Source organism: Theropithecus gelada, chromosome 4 (assembly GCF_003255815.1).
Source record: "Theropithecus gelada isolate Dixy chromosome 4, Tgel_1.0, whole genome shotgun sequence".
Taxonomy (NCBI): Eukaryota; Metazoa; Chordata; class Mammalia; order Primates; family Cercopithecidae; genus Theropithecus; species Theropithecus gelada.
Window position 1 is genome coordinate 164,001,859 of NC_037671.1, and position 20,934 is coordinate 164,022,792.

General features: G+C 38.4%; 1 protein-coding gene across 1 annotated transcript in view; it reads right to left on the bottom strand.

Annotated features, from left to right (window-relative positions):
* The window catches only part of TXLNB (taxilin beta), a 52,069-nt gene that overhangs the window by 17,528 nt on the left and 13,607 nt on the right, over positions 1-20,934 (bottom strand). Inside the window, exons 3-6 of the mRNA XM_025383769.1 lie at positions 20,007-20,098; positions 12,638-12,808; positions 4,783-4,977; positions 2,548-2,667 (exon numbers count right to left, since the gene is read on the bottom strand). Coding sequence (XP_025239554.1) covers positions 2,548-2,667; positions 4,783-4,977; positions 12,638-12,808; positions 20,007-20,098 — 578 coding nt within the window. The remainder of the gene's footprint in view (positions 1-2,547; positions 2,668-4,782; positions 4,978-12,637; positions 12,809-20,006; positions 20,099-20,934) is intronic.

Genomic DNA, 20,934 nt, shown 5'->3' on the forward strand with positions numbered 1-20,934 from the left:
AACAATACAATCATTATTTTTAAAAACTGGAAAGCATCTTTTTCCTCATCTAAGTTTGTCTTTTTCCTACGGCCCAACCTCTCCATTTGTAAAATGGGTTGTATTTGTTCCTCTATGCTTCCCAGTGTGCAGTGAAGATTGATTCTTAATAGAAGTGCAACTGACTGGTCCTATGAGAGGACTAGGGCAGCTGTGGAATAGAAGCCCTACAGTGTCCCCTCTGGCCATCTAAGGGGAGTGTTGGCACTGTGCCTGCTTATTGTGAGCTGGCTATGCAGCCTTGTTGTGACTGGTGACCCCTGACCTCGAGGGAGGCTGGTGGCTGCCTATTCTGCCTGGATGACCTGATACCTCATCACTTCCACAGGGAGGTGCCCGAGCTGCAACCCAGGTAGGCGGCTAGCTTCGAAGAACTGAGGGGAGCTCCCTCTCTTTGACTCAAATCTGTTTTGCTGAACCAGAGCGGGGTGCTAGTTTCTTGCTAAGGCTGGATCGTCTCAAACCTGCTCTCCAATGTCTCTCATGTGCATCTTTGTCTAGTTCTTTCTCGGTCGTGTCTCATGTGTTATATAACAAAGTACTGATATCCTGTGGGAAGCATATTTTACCCAAGAGGGTAATTACACCAATGGTGGAATTTCTATTCTCTTGGATTGTGAATAATAATTGAATGTTTTATTTCTTGCTTTCAGAGCTAGGTTGTAGATGGATTTCATAAATTAATCTTTTTCTTAAGAGAACATGGACTTCTGATTTGAAATTATCCAATGTCCACCAGATTATATTGCCCAAAATTTGTCTTTTTGTTGCCATGTTTGAAAAGTTATTTTAAAATTACTATTCTAACCAATTGAATTGATTCTGGTCTGATTTTGGGTAAATGAAAAGCTCAAGATCAAAATGTGAAATGGCCAAATTTGAATAATTGGTCCATGGACTATGTTTTACCTCTCTCTCACCCCAGCAACAGATACATGCCTCAACTCATACCTCTGAAACACACATCTGAGTGTGATGCATCATCACAGAGAGTGTGGGCTTTGGGAACAGACGCACAGAAGATCAAAACACATCTTGCTCAGTCAGCAGCATGTGACCTTTACAAGTTGCGTATCTTCTTGGAGCCTCAATTCTCTCATCTGTAGAATGGCCCTACAGTTTTTTAGGGGGTGCTTGGAGTTAATGAGATATCAATAAACACTGCCACTCAGTTTCCTCAGGCCAAAACTTAGGAGTCATCCTTGACTCTCTCCTTTTCTCTTTGTCACCAACTTCAGGTCTGCAGCACTGCCTGTTGATTTCACATTGAAAACAACTTTCATCCATCTCCAACCCTCTTCTCTGCTGCCATATCCCTAAACCAGGTCATTGTCACATTTCATCTGATTGCTATAGTAGTCCCCTAATTGTCTTCTTGCTCTTTTGTCCCTCTGCAGTCTATTTTCCATCCAGGAGCCAAATTAATCTTAGCAGATGCAGAGTAGATCATGCCATCACTTCCTTTGCAGAAGTACCCAGTACTTTCCCATTGTATTTAGAATGAAATCCAAATGACTTTTTAAACCCTACAAAGCTACCCAGTTTGGCCCCTGCTTACCTCTCCAGCTTCATTTTGAACTTTTCCCCCATGCTCTTGCTTCCCTGACCTTTTCCTGTTTCTGGAGCACACCAAACTGGCTCCAGCATTAGGGCGTTTGTTGCTGCTGCAGATGCTGGAGACGATGCTCCAAGTGGCAGCTCCTCATCGGGCAGGGCTTAGCTCAATCAAGCATTCTTCCCTCCAGGAGGCCTTCCTGGTCACTCAATCTAAAGTACGTCCCCTTCTTTGGCCCCTTCTCAGTTTCTCTTTATTTCCTTAGTAGCAGTGATTATTATCTGTAATGACCCTTCCTTGTTTGCTCGTCTATTGCCTGTCTTTTTCCAGTTAGACTCTGATCTCCATAGTGGGAGATGGCCCTTCTCTGTCTTGTTCACGGCTATGTCCCAGCACCTAACACAGTGCTTAGCAGATAACAGGCACTTGAAAAATATGTGTGGAATGGATGAATGACGATTTTATGTAGAAAGTAGTGTAGATACAGTGCCTCAGACTGGGCTGGCTAATTTAGTGCTCCATAGAAGTTGGGGCTCTTTCTCCATCAGTCTAGTGCTCTTTGACCATTATAAAAACAACTTGCAGCCAGGCGCGGTGGCTCACGCCTGTAATCCCAGCACTTTGGGAGGCCGATGGGGGTGGATCACCTGAGGTCAGGAGTTCGAGACCAGCCTGGCCAACAGGGTGAAACCATGTCTCTACTAAAAATACAGAAAAAGTAGCCAGGCATGGTAGTGGGCGCCTGTAATCCCAGCTACTTGGGAGGCTGAGGCAGGAGAATCGCCGGAACCTGGGAGGCAGAGGTTGCAGTGGGCCGAGATCGCACCACTGCATTCTAGCCTGAACGACAGAGACTCTGTCTCAAATAAATAAATAAATACAAAACAACTTGCTCAGAGTGTCTCTGACACTGAGTTGGAGCAGATATGCAGAATGACTAAAATGATAAGTACATATTCCTTTTCTCGTTTGTGTCGCTCCTCTGCTTCCTTCATCATTTCTTGGGCCTGCTCAAGCTTTGCATCCACCAGCTTCTGCTGCAGTTCTCTGTGTTTAAATATTTTGTCCAGATGCTAAGAAAAATAAAGTATACATAGAAAGTTTGGTTTATTATTGGTGCTTAAAAATGCAAAATAAAATAATTCACATTAATATACATTCTCCAGGTTTTAAGATGTAAAAGAAGAGAGGGATAAATGCATTGGCATCACTTACAGCTTTATACTAAAGCTGTAAATTGGTGAACCATGCCCACCCCCAACTTTGCACCACACACACAAAGGTAGCTACAAAAGGTAGAGGCACCAGAGTTCAGCAGTGTCGACACCAAAAGATCCATACAATATTTTTCTACATTTGGTAACTATTAGATATGATGCTATTTATTATGTTAGACAGCGCAGACAATCATCTATCAGTATACAATAACAGGGGCTGCAGTTGTATTATTTGGTATTTTGGCTCTTTCTGTGACTATAAAACCACTTTTAATCACAACATTAGTGCAATTTATCATGATGAATTCTCCGCATTCTTGCCTCTGGCGTTGTGAGAAAGTCTTGGGGTGCCAGCATGTGGTCTGAGGTCTGGGAGTGAGGCCTGAGCCCCCCTGAATTCTACTCTGTTGCTCTGGTGGGGATGACAAGGCCAAGGGTCATAGAGAAATTGATTTGCAAATATGCAGAGCTCACCACACCTTTTGACCTCTGGACTAGTTTGGTGAAGAGAAACTTACAACTCTACCTCAGTATGGATAACTTCCTGATCACTAGGAGGTCCCATCAGAAACAGGACATGGAATTCTACCCTTGGGCTTTACTTAGAACCAGTCCCAGGAATATACAACTAGTATAGCAGCCCATTCCCATCTGAGATCTCTCTGAAGAGTATGGATATTTTGCTTTCACTCCTTCCTTTCTTCTTTAGTCTGAACCTCCACTCTGGAGCAGGATTGATCCTCGTGACAAGATAAAATGGTAGCATGGCATTTTGGCTTACTGTGAGGAGTTTCTTGATTTACCTAACCACTGCGACCATATGCTGTTGGCTCAGTTTTGTGCTTGATAAAATCTTAGCATGTTGCCAACGGAGCCGCTTTGACTATGTTATGTTACATTTTAAAGCAGAGATTTAAAATTTGGGTGGGATAGGGAAAGGAATATGATGTATCAAAATCCTGAGAGGGTATCTGGAATCTTAAAAACATATTAAATATTAAAATATAATTTGGTGATAACAAAAGACGTTGATCATCCCCCTAATATAACCTATTCAAAGTAAAAGGCTTTTGGCTCTTGTGACTGTGGGTAAGTGGTTTAATCTCTTAGCTTCTGCTTCCCATCTATAATATATTATTAACTAGTGCATAAGATTGTTGAGACAATTAAATGCCATATGGTATGTAAAGTTCAGCACTTAGCACATTGCCTGATACAAACTAAGCACTGAATAAATGACATCATTATTATCACAATGATTACATTATTAAAACTATTATTGGCCTAGTAGGGTACAGACTCCTTTTTTTTTTTTTTTTTTGAGATGGAATCTCACACTGTCTCCTGGGCTGAAGTGCAGTGGCGTGATCTCAGCTCACTGCAACCTCCGCCTCCCAGGTTCAAGCGATTCTCCTGCCTCAGCCTCTTGAGTAGCTGGGATTACAGGTACCCACCACCATGCCCAGCTAATTTTTTTGTATTTTCAGTAGAGACAGGGTTTCACTATGTTGGCCAGGCTGGTCAACTCCTGACCTCTTGATCCGCCTGCCTCGGCCTCCCAAAGTGTTGGGATTACTAGGCATGAGCCACCACGCCCGGCCAGAATACAGGCTCTTAATTTAGATGACATGGCAATTCTTAAGGAGTGCGTGAGTTATTTCTGGCTATACAGAGAGGATTTTTAAAAGGCTGAGAAATATTATTTTCAAGGAAAACTGTGCCCACAGCCTATCACTTTCTATTTATTGCCTTTACTTTGCAATGATGCCAGTTTTGAAGAAATCCCATATGACTTTCAGTCAGGTATTTTGTAAGACCATCTGTCTTCATTTTGGCTAGTCAAGGAAATCCAATCCTAAATATGAATCTGTTGAGAGGGCTGGCTGTAACTGTCTTATTAACCAAGTTCCCACCTTGACCACCCAGATCCGGATCTATGTCCTGTTCTAAGTTGTTTGATGTGGTTCTCACCTCCTCTCTGAGCTCATACTGATCAATGATGCTTTTCAGCTTTTCTGCAAGCTCTGTGTTCTCCTGACAGAGCTTCATATTTCGCTCGCTCTGCTGCTCAATCTGGCCCTGGATGTCCGTGAGGGTACTCTGGAAATGGCTTGTGATTTCCTTCCTTTTCTCTTCTTCCTCACGTGCCCGCTGAAGCGCCTCTTCCTGCGAATAAAAAGCAAAACATTTTGTTTAAATGCACCCCGGGTTTATAGAACTCAGGATTAGGTCACCCAGAGGAGATGAGTGTGCAGAGTAGGTGGGATGTTTTTTTTTCAGTTCCCTAGAGCTAAAGCTGCTCAGCCCCAAAATAAATGTATGAGTAAAGGTTTCAGCTGTGAGTACATAGTTACTCAGAACAGGTGCTGTGAAGGCCTTGAATTTGTAGTCAGTGATGAATAGACTTGTTTTAAAGATGACGGGTCTCTTGCTGAGTGAATGAACTGCAGCGATTTCTAACAAACACACAGTCACACAATTTTGATCTCTTGGCTGTGGCCTGAAAAAAAGGCCCCTTGAGTTTACTGATTGATGAGACAGATCATGTGTTTCTCTGGTTTGGTAAAGGGAGAACAATAGATCTTATATTTCCCTATAAAAACCATGGCATATTAACCACATAATTGTATTACCAAGTTTTGTAAATATAAGTGATCACAATAAAAATTTTCTCTTTGTGAGAAAAAACTTTCATCAAAGAGCTTTAAAAAAGGAAACTAAGATAGCATAGCTCAATTACAGCCATTCAAGAATATAAAAGGGAATCTTTCCAAATATGCTGGATATTATTTTGTTTTTGAAAGAACAATCATTAAATGTGTCACATAGGGTAATTAAAATGTTCAATGTAAATTTTGAATCTGAAAGCAATATTAAGTTTCAAATCTTCTTTAACTCTAAAGTGAAACATCTAATTTTCCTTCTTCCGCTTTGTTAACATTGAAGAATTGCAAATTAACTTTTATATCATTTCTGTTCTCTTTTCTCCTAAATCAAAACTCTCCATTCATTGCTAGCCACTGACAATGAGCTCCAATTTCCTCCATATCTATATTGAGAAGTGCTTTGTGATTGTTATTCTTTTCGAATAAAAGGGTTTAATCTTGCTACATCCTACCAAAGATAGAGACATTTACGTGGCTGACAAATGATACAGACATTTTAGGATTCTTTTCAGTTCTGATTGTTAATATGAAAGCTTGCTTCGTTGTTGGCAAGTAAAATTATACTGCATTTGATTGCCTACCAAGTTCAAATTATGTAACAGGATTTTTTAAAAGAAATAATAATTTTTAACAGAAGTAATTGTACAGATCTTTATCATAACAAAATAATGTGATCAAAATAAAAACTGATGCTGAAAATATATGCTCTGAAAATATTTTATCATTAGGTTTCTTCTTTCCTCTACAATAACACAATTCCTAACTCTAATGTGACTCCTGATATCAAAATCATAATTTATTCATGTTATAAACCTTTATTAAGCAACAACTTCTCAGGGGTATTGAAGATATCTGTACTTCCTAAACTGAAGAAATAAACTATCTGAGATATTATTTCCCTAAACTTTGTATACTAACACTTACTATATGTATTTCGCTAAAAATAATTATGGCTACCAGTTAACAGCAATTAAATATATGTATGATTGTGATTGTTTCCACATTGGTCCTGATTAGCTTAAAAGTCAGCAAGTTTGGAATCAGAACTACATACCATGATTTGAATGCCATTTGTATTTATAAATATTCCATGAATGAATAAATGAACCACCCCATGCAAGTCTGAAGTTTTTTTGGTTTTGTTTTGTTTTTTTTATTGGGAACTGGTTATAGAAAGAAGGTACAGATGTTAGGATGGCACTAAATAAATGTCAAACAAAGAATCATAACCCCCAATCCTGGCCCAAAAGATGTCATCTTGCATTTTTACATATATATATATGTGTGTGTGTGTGTGTGTATATATTTTTCTTTTTTTTTTTTTTTTTTTGAGATGAAGTCTCACGCTGTCACCCAGGCTGGAGTACGGTGGCACAATCTTGGCTCACTGCAACCTCCACCACCCGAGTTCAAGTGATTCTCCTGCCTCAGTCTCCTGAGTAGCTGGGATTACAGGTATGCATCACCAAGCCCAGCTAATTTTTTTATTTTTAGTAGAGATGGGGTTTCACCATGTTGGTCAGGCTGGTCTCAAACTCCTGACCTCAGATGATCTGCCCACCTTGGCTTTCCAAAGTGCTGGGATTACGGGCGTTGAGCCACTGCACCCGACCTATGTTGTTTTTCAATGAGACAAAAAGAAATCTAGCAATATCTTAAAACATTTGAGTCCATTGTTAAAGGATTTTCAATCATTTGGACAGCATCTGAGATAAAATTATCTTTTCTTTATCAAATACATTATTCAAAGTCAAAATAATGTCAGTAAAATTGAGGGATGAAGTCTGAGATAACAAAGGAAAAAACCTCGCAAGCATCATTGTGCATTTTACAACTGGTGCTGTGCCTGGCACATAATCCATAGGTATTCAGTAAATGTTTATTTAATGAATCAATGAATTATTAATTTATGTACAGACACATGAGTAGCTTGGACTAGATCATTTCTACAGTCCTATCCACATTAAAATTCTGTGATATTCTGATAACAAATGCTTCTCATTTCTTTAGGAAAATTATGCTCCCTGAGACACTCACCCCTCTCTTACTAGGCAGTTCTTTTTCAGTATAGTTTGAGGCTCAGATTTATCACTTCAAATATATGTATCATTTTGTTGAAACAAACCCATGTCTCAGACTTTCATCAATCCTTTCTTAAGTTATCCTAAATTGTGAGGTTCTATGTGTGTGTGTGTTTGACTCATTGAAGGAGCGGTTTTAATAATGAAAAGTAAAAGCTAAAATTTGTGATGGTAGAAATACCTAGTTATACATTGTCTTTCTATATCTTCCCAAGCTCCCAGCACATGGATTTTAGATTTAGGTATACTTAAGCTGTTTCACTAGTATGGCCAAGGAAGCTCATATCAAGTTGACCCTTCTGCAAATAACAACTATAAACTCTGGATGAAATGCAAGAAACAATGATGACACCAGAGAGTAAACAAAATCAGACAGACTCTGGAGGGAAGTTGGCACTTGTACATGAGTTTCCTATTTTTTTACAGCTTTTAGCTTGAGAGAAATCTGCAGTTGGCAGGAGTATGAGGTGGGCAAAATTCTCATATAAAACATACCATCTTCCATATTGGAAGAATAAGAATACAGAGTTCTGGACAACTAGAGTCCCTCAACAGTGAGGGGGAGATCACCCCAAAAAAGAGAGAGTCAGAGAAATAGAGCCCAGATCCTGTGAATAAACTTCACACAAATCTGATCGGCCTTGAGCCACATGTGTACAAAGCCGTCTAGCTAAGTAAAAAAGAACTGAACTGAGATTTCAGCTGCTGCTCAAGAGACAAAGTTTATGGTTTGAATCTAACCAAATTAATTGTCTGCTTAAAAAAATAGAAAGTATTCAGCATATAGTAGAATCCAGATTCTCCACAACATAATAGTCACAACATCCAGGATCCAATAGACAATGGCTTGACATATGAAGAATCAAGAAAATGTGATCTATTCTCAAAAGAAAAGACAAGTCGAGGAGGCCTGTTCTACAATGCTGCAAATGTGGAATTAGCAGACAAGTATTTAAAAACAGGTATTATAACTATGGTCAGTGATGTAAAGGAAAATATTATCTCAATGAATGAAAAGGTAGAAAATCTCAGGTGAGAGATTATGTATAAAAAAAGAACCAAATGGAAATTCTGAAATTAAAAATTGCAAAATCTGAAATGTAAACATCACTGGATGGATTTAGAGCAGAACAAAAATAAGAAAGAAAAGAATCACTGAATATGAAGATAGACCAATCAAAATAAGGTAATCTAAAAATAAAAGAGAAAAAGTATTGGTGAAGAATGTGAAGATTGACTCGAAGGCCTGTAGGACAATATCAAAAGGTCTAATACACATAGAGTTAGAATCTTAGAAGGAAAGAAGATGGAGAGAAAATGGAGCAGAAAAACTATTCGAAGAAATAATGGCTGAAAAAAATTAAAATTTGGTAAAAGACATGTAATTACAGATACAAAAAAGCTTAGCAAATACCAAGTAGGGATACATACGAAAAAAACCACTCCTGGCCATAAAGCAGTAAAAGTTCTGAAAGTGAAAGATCAATACAAAGGCCTTCAAAAGGGCAGAGAAAAAGGACATAACACATGTGGAGGAACAATAATTTAAATGATTGTTGATTTTCATGAAAAATTTCAAAAGCCAGTATAGTGGAACATTTATATAAGGCTAAAAGGAAAAAAAACCCATGAATAGGTTCTCTCAATGCAGAATTCTATATCCAATGAATTTAGCCTTCAATTAAAAAAAATAAAGATGTTTTAAAGATAAAAGACAACTAAGAGAATTGATTACCAGATTTTTACTGTAAGAAATACTAAAAGAAGTACTTCAGGCTGAGGGACATGACATCAGACAGAAATGTGAAGCTACAGAATGAATAAAAAGTATCAGGAATGATAAACATCTGGGTAGATAAAAGGGATAGTTTTGTCTTTAAGAAGAAATACATATTATCGTTTAAAGTAAAAATTATAACAATGTCTCCTCGGCTTTACAAAAGTATGTAAATATAATACATATAATGATGATAGCTTAAAGGCTGAGGGAGTAAATTAATCTATTTAGTTGCAGTGTTTCTATGTGTTATGTGAAGTAATACAACATTAATGCCAGGAAGACTATGAAAAATTAAGAATGTATATTGTAATCACAGAGTAACTACTAAAGATAATGCATAGTGTTATAATTTTAAAATACAAGAGATAAATTAAAATGTAATTTTAAAATATTCAAATAATCCAAAGGCAGGCAGGAAAAGAACAAGAGAAACAAAGTAGAGGTGACAAATAATAAACAAATAATAAAATGGTAGACATATATCAAACCACATCAATACATACATTATATGTTAATGGACTAGTGCTGCAATTAAAAGGCAGATACTGTAGGAATGAAAAGAAGTAAGATCCAGCTATATGCTATCTTGAAAGGATGCACTTTAAATATAAAGACCGAGGCTGAAAGTGAATGGATGAAAAGAGATACACCAGGCAAACAATAAGAGTAAGAAAACTAGAGTGGCTAAATTGATATCAGATAATGTAGACACCAAGACAAAGATTATTACTGGCCTGGCGTGGTGGCTCACACCTGTAATCCCAACACTTTGGGAGGCTGAGGTCAGCGGATCACGAGGTCAGGAGTTCAAGGCCAGCCTGGCCAAGATGGTGAAACCCCATCTCTACTAAAAATACAAAAATTAGCTGGGCATGGTGGCAGGTGCCTGTAATTCCAGCTACTTGAGAGGATAATGCAGAGAATTGCTTGAACCAGGGAGTTGGAGCTTGCAGTGAGCCGAGATTGCGCCACTGTATTCCAGCCTGGGCGACAGAGCAAGACTCCATCTCACCAACAACAACAACAACAAAAAAGATTAGTAAGGGACATTTCATAACGGTAAAATCACCAATAGGACATAATAATCATAAATGTATATACACCTAATATTAATGCTTCAAAGTACATAAAGCAGAAATTGGCCTAATTAAAATAAGCGGACAATTCCACAATTATATGAGATTTTTAACTCTCATTTCTTAGCAACTGTTAGATAAAAAAATTTAAAAAAAAAACAAAAATGATTTAAAGCTAATTGTTACTTATGGAACACTACACCCACCATCTGAAAAACATTCTTTCGAAGTACATATGCTATCAAGATAGAGCATGTATGATAGGCTATAAAAATTAAATAACACTTCTAAATAATCCCTGGGTCAAAGAAAAAATTAGAAAATTTGAAAATATTTTGAATTTGAATTCTGATTTTGACATTTAAAATATACTTAACCTTGGACAACTGATTGGGATTGCTGAGTGTCAGTTTCTTCTTCAATAAAGTGGAGATATTAACCTTCACTGGGTTATCGTGAAGATTAAATGAAATAATGTATGTAAAGCACTTAGCATAACTTCTGGCATAATAATGATACTTAATGTCGTTGTTCATAATGAGAAGCCATGACTGAGGGTATATGGGCACACTTACAGGGTCTCCTGCTACTTCCATCATTCTGTCTTTGTTTTTTTTGGTGGGGGAGGGTCTCTAACCAGTTGGATGGTATTAATAAGATCTCTCTCTCTTTTTTTTTTTTTTTTTTTTTTCTGGGGCATTGCTCTGTCACGCAGGTTGTAGTGTAGTGGCACAATCATAGCATACTGCAGGCTCTAACTTCTGGGCTCAAATGATCCTTCTGCTTCAGCCTCCCAAGTAGCTGGCACTGCAGGAATGTGCCACATTCAGCTGATTTTCTTGATTTTTGGTAGAGACAATGTCTCACTATCATAAATGTTGCCCAGGCTGCTCTCAAATTCCCAAGCTCAAGTGATCCTCCCACCTTGGCCTTCCAAAATGCTAGGATTACGGATGTGACTCGCTGTGACCAGCTGATCATTCTGTCTTTCACTACTACCCAAGAAGACCATGCTGTATCATTCTACTCTTTATATTTCTTTGTTGATAAATGATCCCGCCCTATCTGATTTAATTTTTATCTCCTTACTGTGTAACATTACACAGTGGATTTACGTAGACACACAAGAGATTTATGCATCCTTTGAATCCAAATCTTGAGTTGAGGACAATGCTTCCATCCTCAGGCCCCCATTCAGCCTGGGTGTCTGTCTTCAGTACCATTGTTGACAAGACGCCAGTAGCCCATCTCCTAAAACTTGCAATTTGAGACTTCGACTTCATCACGCTGGTTCTCCATTTCCCAGATATCAAAAAGCAATTTGGAAAATGAGGAACCATGATTATCTTCTATTTTTTTTTCCTAACTCAATTGTACAAATTCAGCAATGATTTTCATGTACTCTGTTTTTTGAAGTATCTCTTTTTAAATGCTTATAATAATAACTACCTCACAGGAACCTTGGTGTCTAATTAATTATTGTTTGTCAAAAGCTTTAGGATCTTCAGCTGGAAAGGGGATCGGGGAAGCACACAGTGTCATCTTGGAGAGCTCTGCATCTTGCTATATTGAATGGAGCTAGTGTCTCTGTGTAATCAAATTGACCACACTGCTAGGGCTTACGCTGTAATTAATGAAACCCGTGCAGACCCAATGAAGTGAACAGTCTATTATTTTTAGATTGAATAATTAAGCCTGAAGAGCTTCAGTGCTTTTTCCAATAGCTTCCTTTTTTTCAGATGACTATTGACATTTTGGTTCTCAATCTCATTTCATTGTGTCAATTCGGTGTGTGTCCATTTATCTCATGTCATGCAGAATTCATTATAATACCAAAAATGCTGAATCTTTACAAATGTATTTTTTAAAAAGAACTAAGGCCTACCTTAGAAACAAACTCAACATAATAAAAAAGTAAGGGGAATGGTATGCATTTTATTAAGGGCCTGCACTGTGTCAGGTACTATGTGGGTACCTTACATATTCAACTTCATCTAATTTTTTTCGAGCCACAAAGTGAAGCTGGTCTAATCTCCATTTTATGGATGAAGAAAGTAGCTCGAGGAGGTAAAATTATTTAAGGATACCAGCAAGCAAGGGGCAGAGGCAGTATTTGAACCCAAGCCTCTCTAATTCTAAAATTCACACTCTTTCCACGAGTAGCAGAGGCCTGTCTCTGTGCCCATTCAAGAAAGTATGTTATTCTGAGCCATTGGGACATACCTTGAGAGTCTTGTTGTGTCTCTGCAGCTCCCGGCACAGACTCTCCAATTTGCTTCGAGCGAGGATAGCTCTGCTGTGTTCACCTTGTAACTGGTCCTTTTCTTTTTGAATTTGTACCTGTTTCTTTTGGAGGAGCTTTAACTTCTTTTGCTCAGTACGATGTTCATCCAGCTGTACACATGGAGATACAAACATGAAAGAAAATGGCAGGGATCTCCTTGGAGTCGATAGAAAAAAAGCAAACCTAAAGATTACTCTATGGTTGTTTGGAAACATTCTTTGCTATTATCTCTTCCTCTGGAAGTAAATGAAATTCATAAGTGTCACCTTTGTAGTACTTGAAGGTATAGTTTTCAGAGCACAGCATTGATAGGTTTTTCATTATTACTAGTCTCTTTTTACTTTGATCTATGTTTGGATGGTCTAGAAATATTTTTCCTGAGTCTATCTAACCAATATTGAATAGCCAGACAAAATCGAAAGGCATGCCTTGGAATCTGTAAACTGCCGGAGTTCATGACGATGCCTTGCATTGAGGCAGTGATCAACAGTCTGTCTGCCTGGGTTGCATTTAGTTCGTGTAATTCTTCCTTGAAACAAGCTTCTAGCACTATTTTTAAAAATAGGAAAGAGAAATGCAGCCTTCTGGTAAACAGAAGATGAAGTCCTCTTCTTTATAATTTTGGGCTCTGAGTGTGGATTGTTTGTGTGTGGGAAAGGAGAAGAGAAAGTATCCTTCCACTACCTAAGTATTGACGGGTTTTCACCAAACCATCAGAAATAGCTACTGCATGATTCAACAGCATGAATAGCAAATATCTGTAACATGCCTTGCTGCTCCCCACCCACACCCGCCCTGTGCTTATAATAAATAGATCATTCTGCTGGTTTCTGCTGAGTCCAGGTGAACTCTTCTCGTGTTCCTCCAGCAGCCACAAATGCCCTGGAACATGAAATCAACTTACTACTGTACTTTCCATCTTGGATGCTGAAGTTCTAGGATAGGATTGTCAGTAAAATGCAGGACACCCCGTTAAATTTAAATTTCAAATAAACAAGAAATAATTTTTAGCATACGTTTTAATATATTCCAAATATTGCATGAGACATATTTTTGCCAAAAAGTTATTTGTTGTTTATCTGAAATGTAAACTTAACTGAGTGTAATGTATGTTTATTTGTTACATCTGGCAACATTATTATGGAGTTCTAGACCTGGTGTGGGGAGCATGGGGATAAACCTCAGAAGCCTCCAGAGAGAGATCAGTGGACTCTAGGAGTGTCGATCTCAGACTGACCATCACTGGGGCCACATTCAAGCAGCAGCCGTTTGTCCCGAGCCATTTCCTCCACTGGCCTTAGTTCCTGTAGTGCCCAGATGGTGATGAAGTCAGGTAAGTACTAGTCCTAATAACGACTTTGTTGATGAACAGAAAGGAAAAGCCCTGGTTCTTCTGGACCTCAGGTGTTCTGGTGCCTCACAGAACCTAATGCAAATGGATACAGATGCCACATGAGTTCTGACACGTGCCTCAGTTTCCCCATTTTAAAAAAGCCATTGGGGCCAGGCGTGGTGGCTCATGCCTGTAATCCCAGCACTTTGGGATGCAAGGCAGGCAGATCATGAGGTCAGGAGATCAAGATCATCCTGGCCAACATGGTGAAACCCCATCTCTACTAAAAATACAAAAATTAGCCGGGCGTGGCGGCGCACACCTGTAATCCCAGCTACTTGGGAGGCTGAGGCAGGAGAATTGCTTGAACCAGGGAGATGGAGGTTGTAGTAAGTCGAGATTGTGCCACTGCACTCCAGCCTGGGTGACAGAGCAAGACTCCATCTCAAAAAATCATAATAATAAATAACAAATAAAAAGCAGTTATTCTTTCTGAGTGAGATGAACACCTGTCACACTTTCTTCAGTTCACATTTTATTTCTTTCCTCTCTCCCTCCTGCCACCCTAAAATAAGCATTATAAACCCTTGCCAGATAAAACTAAGGCTATGTATATATGATATTCTATCTTCAAACTTAAGTGCAATTTCTAGCTACTAGTGGAAATTAGCATTGTAAAAACAAGACCCATATTACTAAAAATATTGATTGAAATAGATATGCTCCTTGGAAAATAAATAATCTGTTATTTCTCATGCTAAGCTTGCTCATAGATGTGATCCTTTCATTTTGCACCATAGTTATAAGATAGGCATGAAATTTCTTGCACATATATTTTGATTTTAAATGACTATTGTCCTTTCTTGAAATTTATATATTGTAGATCGGGCATGGTGGCTCATGCCTGTAATCCCAGCACTTTGGGAGGCTGAGATGGGCGGATCACCTGAAGTCAGGAGGTCGAAACCAGCCTGGCCAACACGGTTAAACCTCGTCTCTACTAAAAACACAAAGATTAGCTGGGCCTAGGGGCGGGCGCCTGTAATCCCAGCTACTCGGGAGGCTGAGGCAGGAGAATCGCTTGAGCCTGGGAGGCGGAGGTTGCAGTGAGTTGAGATCGTGCCACTGCACTCCAGCCTGGGTGACAAGAGCAATACTCCATCTCAAAAAAAAAAAAAAAAAAAAAAAAAGAAACGAAATTTATATATTGTTATTATTCTTGCCATTCTGGTTTAGACTTTACTTTCTGAAGATGAAACCTATATCAGGGTTTCTGAACCCCAACACAAGTAACATATTGGGCCAGATAATTTTTTGTTGTTGGGGCTATCCTATGCCTTGTAAGTTGTTCAACACTATCCCTGGCCCCTACCTGCTATATGCCAGTAGCACTGCCCAACTGCAACACCCCAAAATATCTCCCAACAGACATGCCTATTGTTGCCTGGTGGACAAAACTGTCCTTGTTTAGGGAACTCTGCACTGTGTGGCTTTATCTGAGTGCCAGGAGGAAGACGCCCTATAGGTGTTTCATAAGTTGAAAGAGAAATGATTTGTGCTTGCTCATTATCCATTTAATGTTTTATTTTTATTTTTAATTTTAATTTTTTTAGAGACAGAGTCTTGCTCAGTCACCCAGGCTGGAGTGCAGTGGCACAATCACTGATAGTTCACTGAAGCCTCAAACACCTGGCTTCAGTCATCCTCCTGCCTCAGCCTCCTGAGTAGCTGGGACAACAGATGCGTGCCACCATGCCCAGCTAATTTTTTTTGTAGAGATGGGTTCTCGCCATATTGTCCAGGCTGGTGTTGAGCTCCCGAGTTCAAGCAATCCGCCTGCCTTGGCCTCCCAAAGTGCTGGGATTACAGGCACGGGCCACTGTGCTCAGTCTATTTTGTTTCTAATATTAATCAAGATAATACACCAGAACTTTCCTTTATATTTTAAAAAGTTTAAATTATTAACAAAGTAATTCAGCCAATATTCAAGTGATTCTTGGCATCGAAGACAATGAAAATACACATTCCCTGCCCTCTGGGTTCTTACCGCACAGCTTCAGTCAAATGCAGGCTTTGCGATTTTACTTAGGCATAGTCCTTCTGTACAATTGTAATAGGCATATAGAATGTCTGTCTGTAATTTCTCTTGTTTTCTTTCTCTTTTTTACTAAGTTAAAAAGTAAAATTATTGCTAAGTACTAAATTAAAATCCTATTACTGATGTTGTTTTAACTACATAAGAAATGAGGAAATTAAATGCAAAAAATATTTCTCCCAGGCCATTTCCTAATTTAGTCATGAAGTGTCCTTACTTATTAATGAGCTTATCTTTATTTATTAATGAATACAATGTCAGGTAATATTACAGGATTTAGACTCCGCAAGGATGAGTGAGCTAGAGTGGCAGTTTGATTCACAGCTTTGAATTTGATGATTTATTCCATGTGAACACTTATATTTCAGTCGTTTTCTATATTAATATCCAAATCAGTGAGCAAGGAAATAGGCTTTAGTCTCCACGTAAAAAATTGAAATTCCTCATAATTTTTCTTTTCTGAAAAGGAAATGTAATAGGTTTTTTTGGGTCAATTTTCTCCTATTCATTTTTTCTAGGATGACCTCTCGGGTTTGAAAGTTTATTACAAGAGATGATACAAATGCCAAAGTATAGCAAGTAAGGCTTGAATGGAATATGGTCTCTGGAAAAACAATCTCTTGTTTATTGGGGGTGACTGCTTTGGTAGGAGGATGAGTAGGTACAGGGAGTTCCCTGAGACCAGGATGAACAACACTGGCTCATGGAGAAAATATCGGTAAGTCTGGAAAAGTGATGCTTCCCCAATGTACTGCCGTGGGACTGCAGCACCATACATCACTTCCTGTATTAGTCTAGAATGCTGCCCAGTCCCCTCAAGTATAGAACATGGCGCTGGAAATGAAACATGAATGGCCTTGGTATGTGTTGGTAAATTGAAGGGGCAAAGGAAAAACAACTCAGAAAATACTAAAAAGAGCAAGGATGGATAGGTGAGAATCGCATGGAAATGTGAGAGTGGGGGCCAGATTTGGAGAGAAAATATTATTTTTGACACCTAACTTATGGTATTGAAATTCTTAATAGCCAGTGCAATACAAGTTGCAAGAAAATTGATACACTGATACTTGCTTTGTGAGTTTCTACTGCTCTTTTGGGAAGCAATATGGCCATAAAGTTTAAAAACCAGAAAGCACTCATCTTGTTTAATTTGGTAATCCTATTTCTGGAAATTTTTCTTAAAATCATAAAAAAGAAGGAGAAAAAACAAAGCTGATACGTGATGATGTTCATTGCAGAAATATTTGGTAAAGCAAAATAGTGAGAGGAATTTAAATATCTTCAAATTATTGAATCAGTAGATACAGCCACTTAACGGAATATGATACAACCTTTACAAAAAATATTTATCAAGACTATATATTATATGGAAAAATACCTGTCATGTACAAAACCAGACATCAACTTATATGTACCTTATGACTATAATTATAATTAAAAGCATCTCTGCATATACAGCAGAATAGGAAAAGAATACGCATAAAACAAAGTTTGTATTTTACATGAGGGATTAGAGGTATTTTTATTTCGTGTATTCACCACTATATATATTCATAATGTAGTTTGTATGTCTAAAAAATAATCTAAAAATATTGTTGGCAGAGTTAAGTAATCAGCCAGTCACTTAGAGTTTCAGAATTTTTCTGGATCTATTGCATAATAATTCAGTATAACAGGATGCATCAGGTAGAAGGACAGAAAGATTACAGGACTAGATTCAGAGTGAAAAACAAAGAAAACAAGTCACTCACTGAAGTGTACTCCATCTACAGGGATGAAGAGTTTGTGGGCCTGAAGCTTATTCAGTTTTGGAGGCCCTCTTAAAAAAAAAATTAAAGCGAATTAGGCCCCGGGCCTCAAAGGGGTCCATGTAAGTGAGATGTCCTGAGGTTTAAGCTTCCTTAGCTGCAATGGTAAATCTACTGTTGGGGGCAGTTCAACCTACTGTCTGGAGGAATTTTTTGCTATATGGAGTCTTAAGTTTCATTCTCCTGTCACTGTTTCTTCAAAAGAAATAACTGAAAGAACTTGTATTTTGCCCCAAACTACTTTTTATTTGCAACTAAATTTTAATTGCATGATTTCATGCAATTCTTCTAAACAACAAGGGCACAAAATAGACTTCTTTGTGTATAAATAACTTACATATGCCCCATATAGTACATGTTGAAAGTTGCTAGAACAGCTCTTCCACTCCTATAATGTTCTGGTATCCAACAGTGTTGATGCGCAATATATAAATGCCAAGTCCAAGATTAAAAACTCAGGCAACTGACTAACTTTTAAAAAGTTCCCCAAACTATGTCAATATATCTAAAATGTATATATATATACATTTTAAGAAAGATTATTCTCAATAAGTTCTATTAAAAATAAGTTCAATTGTTTAGTCCATCTAACTTCACTACTATTAGTATGAGCTTTCAGTCTACAGTAAGATTTATTTTACCTTTTTCTCAACGTGACACCAACACAATCAAAAGGAGCTAGTGAGGTGCTAACATGTGAGAATCAGCCCAGTGATTCTGGTCACAATACATTTCAGGGAGAGGAACCCATGTCGCTGGGATTGGGGGATATGGTTTATTTTCCTTCCCTGATTTGGATAACCAAATGGAACAGATAGAGATTCTGATGGGAATTCCTTCAAAAGAATTTTTGTAGAAGCAGAAATAAAGGAGAAGGTTACTGCCGAGCTTTATTAGAGAGGATGCCACATCTGAACTGTGGGTCTCATAGTCTGCAGGGTTAGCACACAGACCTCAGATGTTGGTCTTTACAATTCATTCTCAGATTGGCAGGTGTTTGTTTTTCCTTGAAACTAGAGGCACTGGGCTCACTAAGTCCTCCCCTTTTCTCCCACCAGCCAATTTTAGAGTTACTAGTGAGGAGACAGTCCACTTTGAGGATTCTCTGATGGTTGAGGGTAGCTTCCTTTGCTCCTAGGGGCCCCAATTTATTGAGAAGGCGGCTGCCTAGGAGCACTTAGAACAGGGTACAAAACAATTCACATGAAATGCTTTGCTATTGTAGGCAAGAGGGAGAAGAATGAGGCTCAAAGATAATAAATACAGAAATGGACCAGACTAGAATGTGCCATGAACTGAAGGATGGCATGACTCAATCCCCTGCTGTCTTCCCTTTGTAGCTCTCAAAAATCCTAGGTAGGAGAACTGAGTGAAAGTTTGAAAATATGTTATCTATCTATCTGTCTATATTTATTTATGTATGTATTTATATTTAGAGACAGGATCTTGCTGTCACCCAGGCTGGAGTGCAATGGCACAATCATAGCTCATTGCAACCTCAAACTCTTGAGTTCAAGCAATCCTCCTGCCACAGCCTCCTGAGAAGCTAGGACTACAGGTGCTCATCACCATGCCCAGCTAATTTAAAAAACTGTAGAGATGGGGGCTCACTATGTTATCGAGGTTGGTCTTGAACTCCTGGCCTGGGGTAATCCTCCCACCTTGGCCTCCCAAAGTGTTGGATTACAGGTGTGAGCCACTGCACCTGGCCTGTTTATCTTTATAGTGAGTATATTTCTATTTTATTACAAAACTAAAAAGAACTTTAAAATATCTACAATTTTCAATCACATATACTTCAGTCTCCTAGCCCCAAAATTACACACATATTGGAGGTGGTGGTGGACACTCCAATTCTAGCCTCTTTCTTCCTCTTGCTGTTATTTCTCAACTTTTCTTTCCTTTTTTTTTTCCTTAAGAAATTCTTCTTTTATGAATTCTAGCTCAGGCTTGTTCAAAGGTACCAGCCATGGTCTTTATTTAATGAGGTGCCTGAAAAACTAAGTCTCCTTTTCTCAGCTCTAACTGGAGCCTGAATCTTTCTGAGAAAAGAAGCTAATCAAAGATCTTACCAATTCAGCATACTTCTTGAATAAAAAATCGAACTTTTCTTCAGGTGTTGGCAACTTGTTCAGATTTTGCATTAGCAGGTTGGCTTCTTTGCCTTAAAAAAAAAAAGACATGAAAAAAATAAGTGTTGAATTTACAGTCAGGTGATAAGGGCTGGCGTCTCAGATTGACCACTTGCTAATTATGCCCCACTTTGGCCAAGCCATTCATCTTATCAGATGTAATTTTCTTTCCTATAGAAAGGATGACACCTACTTACAGAGTGAATGTTAGTTGGGAAGTTTGTGAATGTGTGGCACAGTGTGAGGTTCATGGCAGACTCTCAATAAATGTTTGCTATAACAGAATCCCCCAGTTTTCATCACAAGAATCCATTCTTATTACTCCTCCCTGTATTCTTCAGAATCAAAAGATTTTATGCATCAAAAATACTGACTTTCTGAAAGACTACATCACCCATTTTCCCATTTGAATTAACAAAAAGGAAGCAAAACAGCCAATCAAAATTTCTGACTAGTATGAAACAGCAACACGGAGTTGCTAGGATTCCAGCCAAAAGCAGAGAAGCTTGATGAAGTAGCCTGCCCATTTTTCCCCTGTGTTTTTCGTTCTTTTGGTAACTCTTTTCCCTCTTTTAGAGGGAACCAAGTTTCTCTTTTTTGTACATAAACCCATTCCTTGGGATTGGAGTGGGAATACCTCTGATCCTGTTTCCTACCAAACAGAATAAAATCATTATAGAAGGAAAACCAAGTGAAGACATGGAGGGCCTTTTCACAAGCCTTTTTGTGTCTCTGTGATAATGGACGCAGCCTTCTCTGGCCTTCCTTTCCTTCACCTAGGCCTTAATATCCGTTGGCAGTTTCATTTTGTTTCCAGTTGGAGCTTATGCTATATTAAAAAAAATTAACCCTGTTAAATAACAATGAA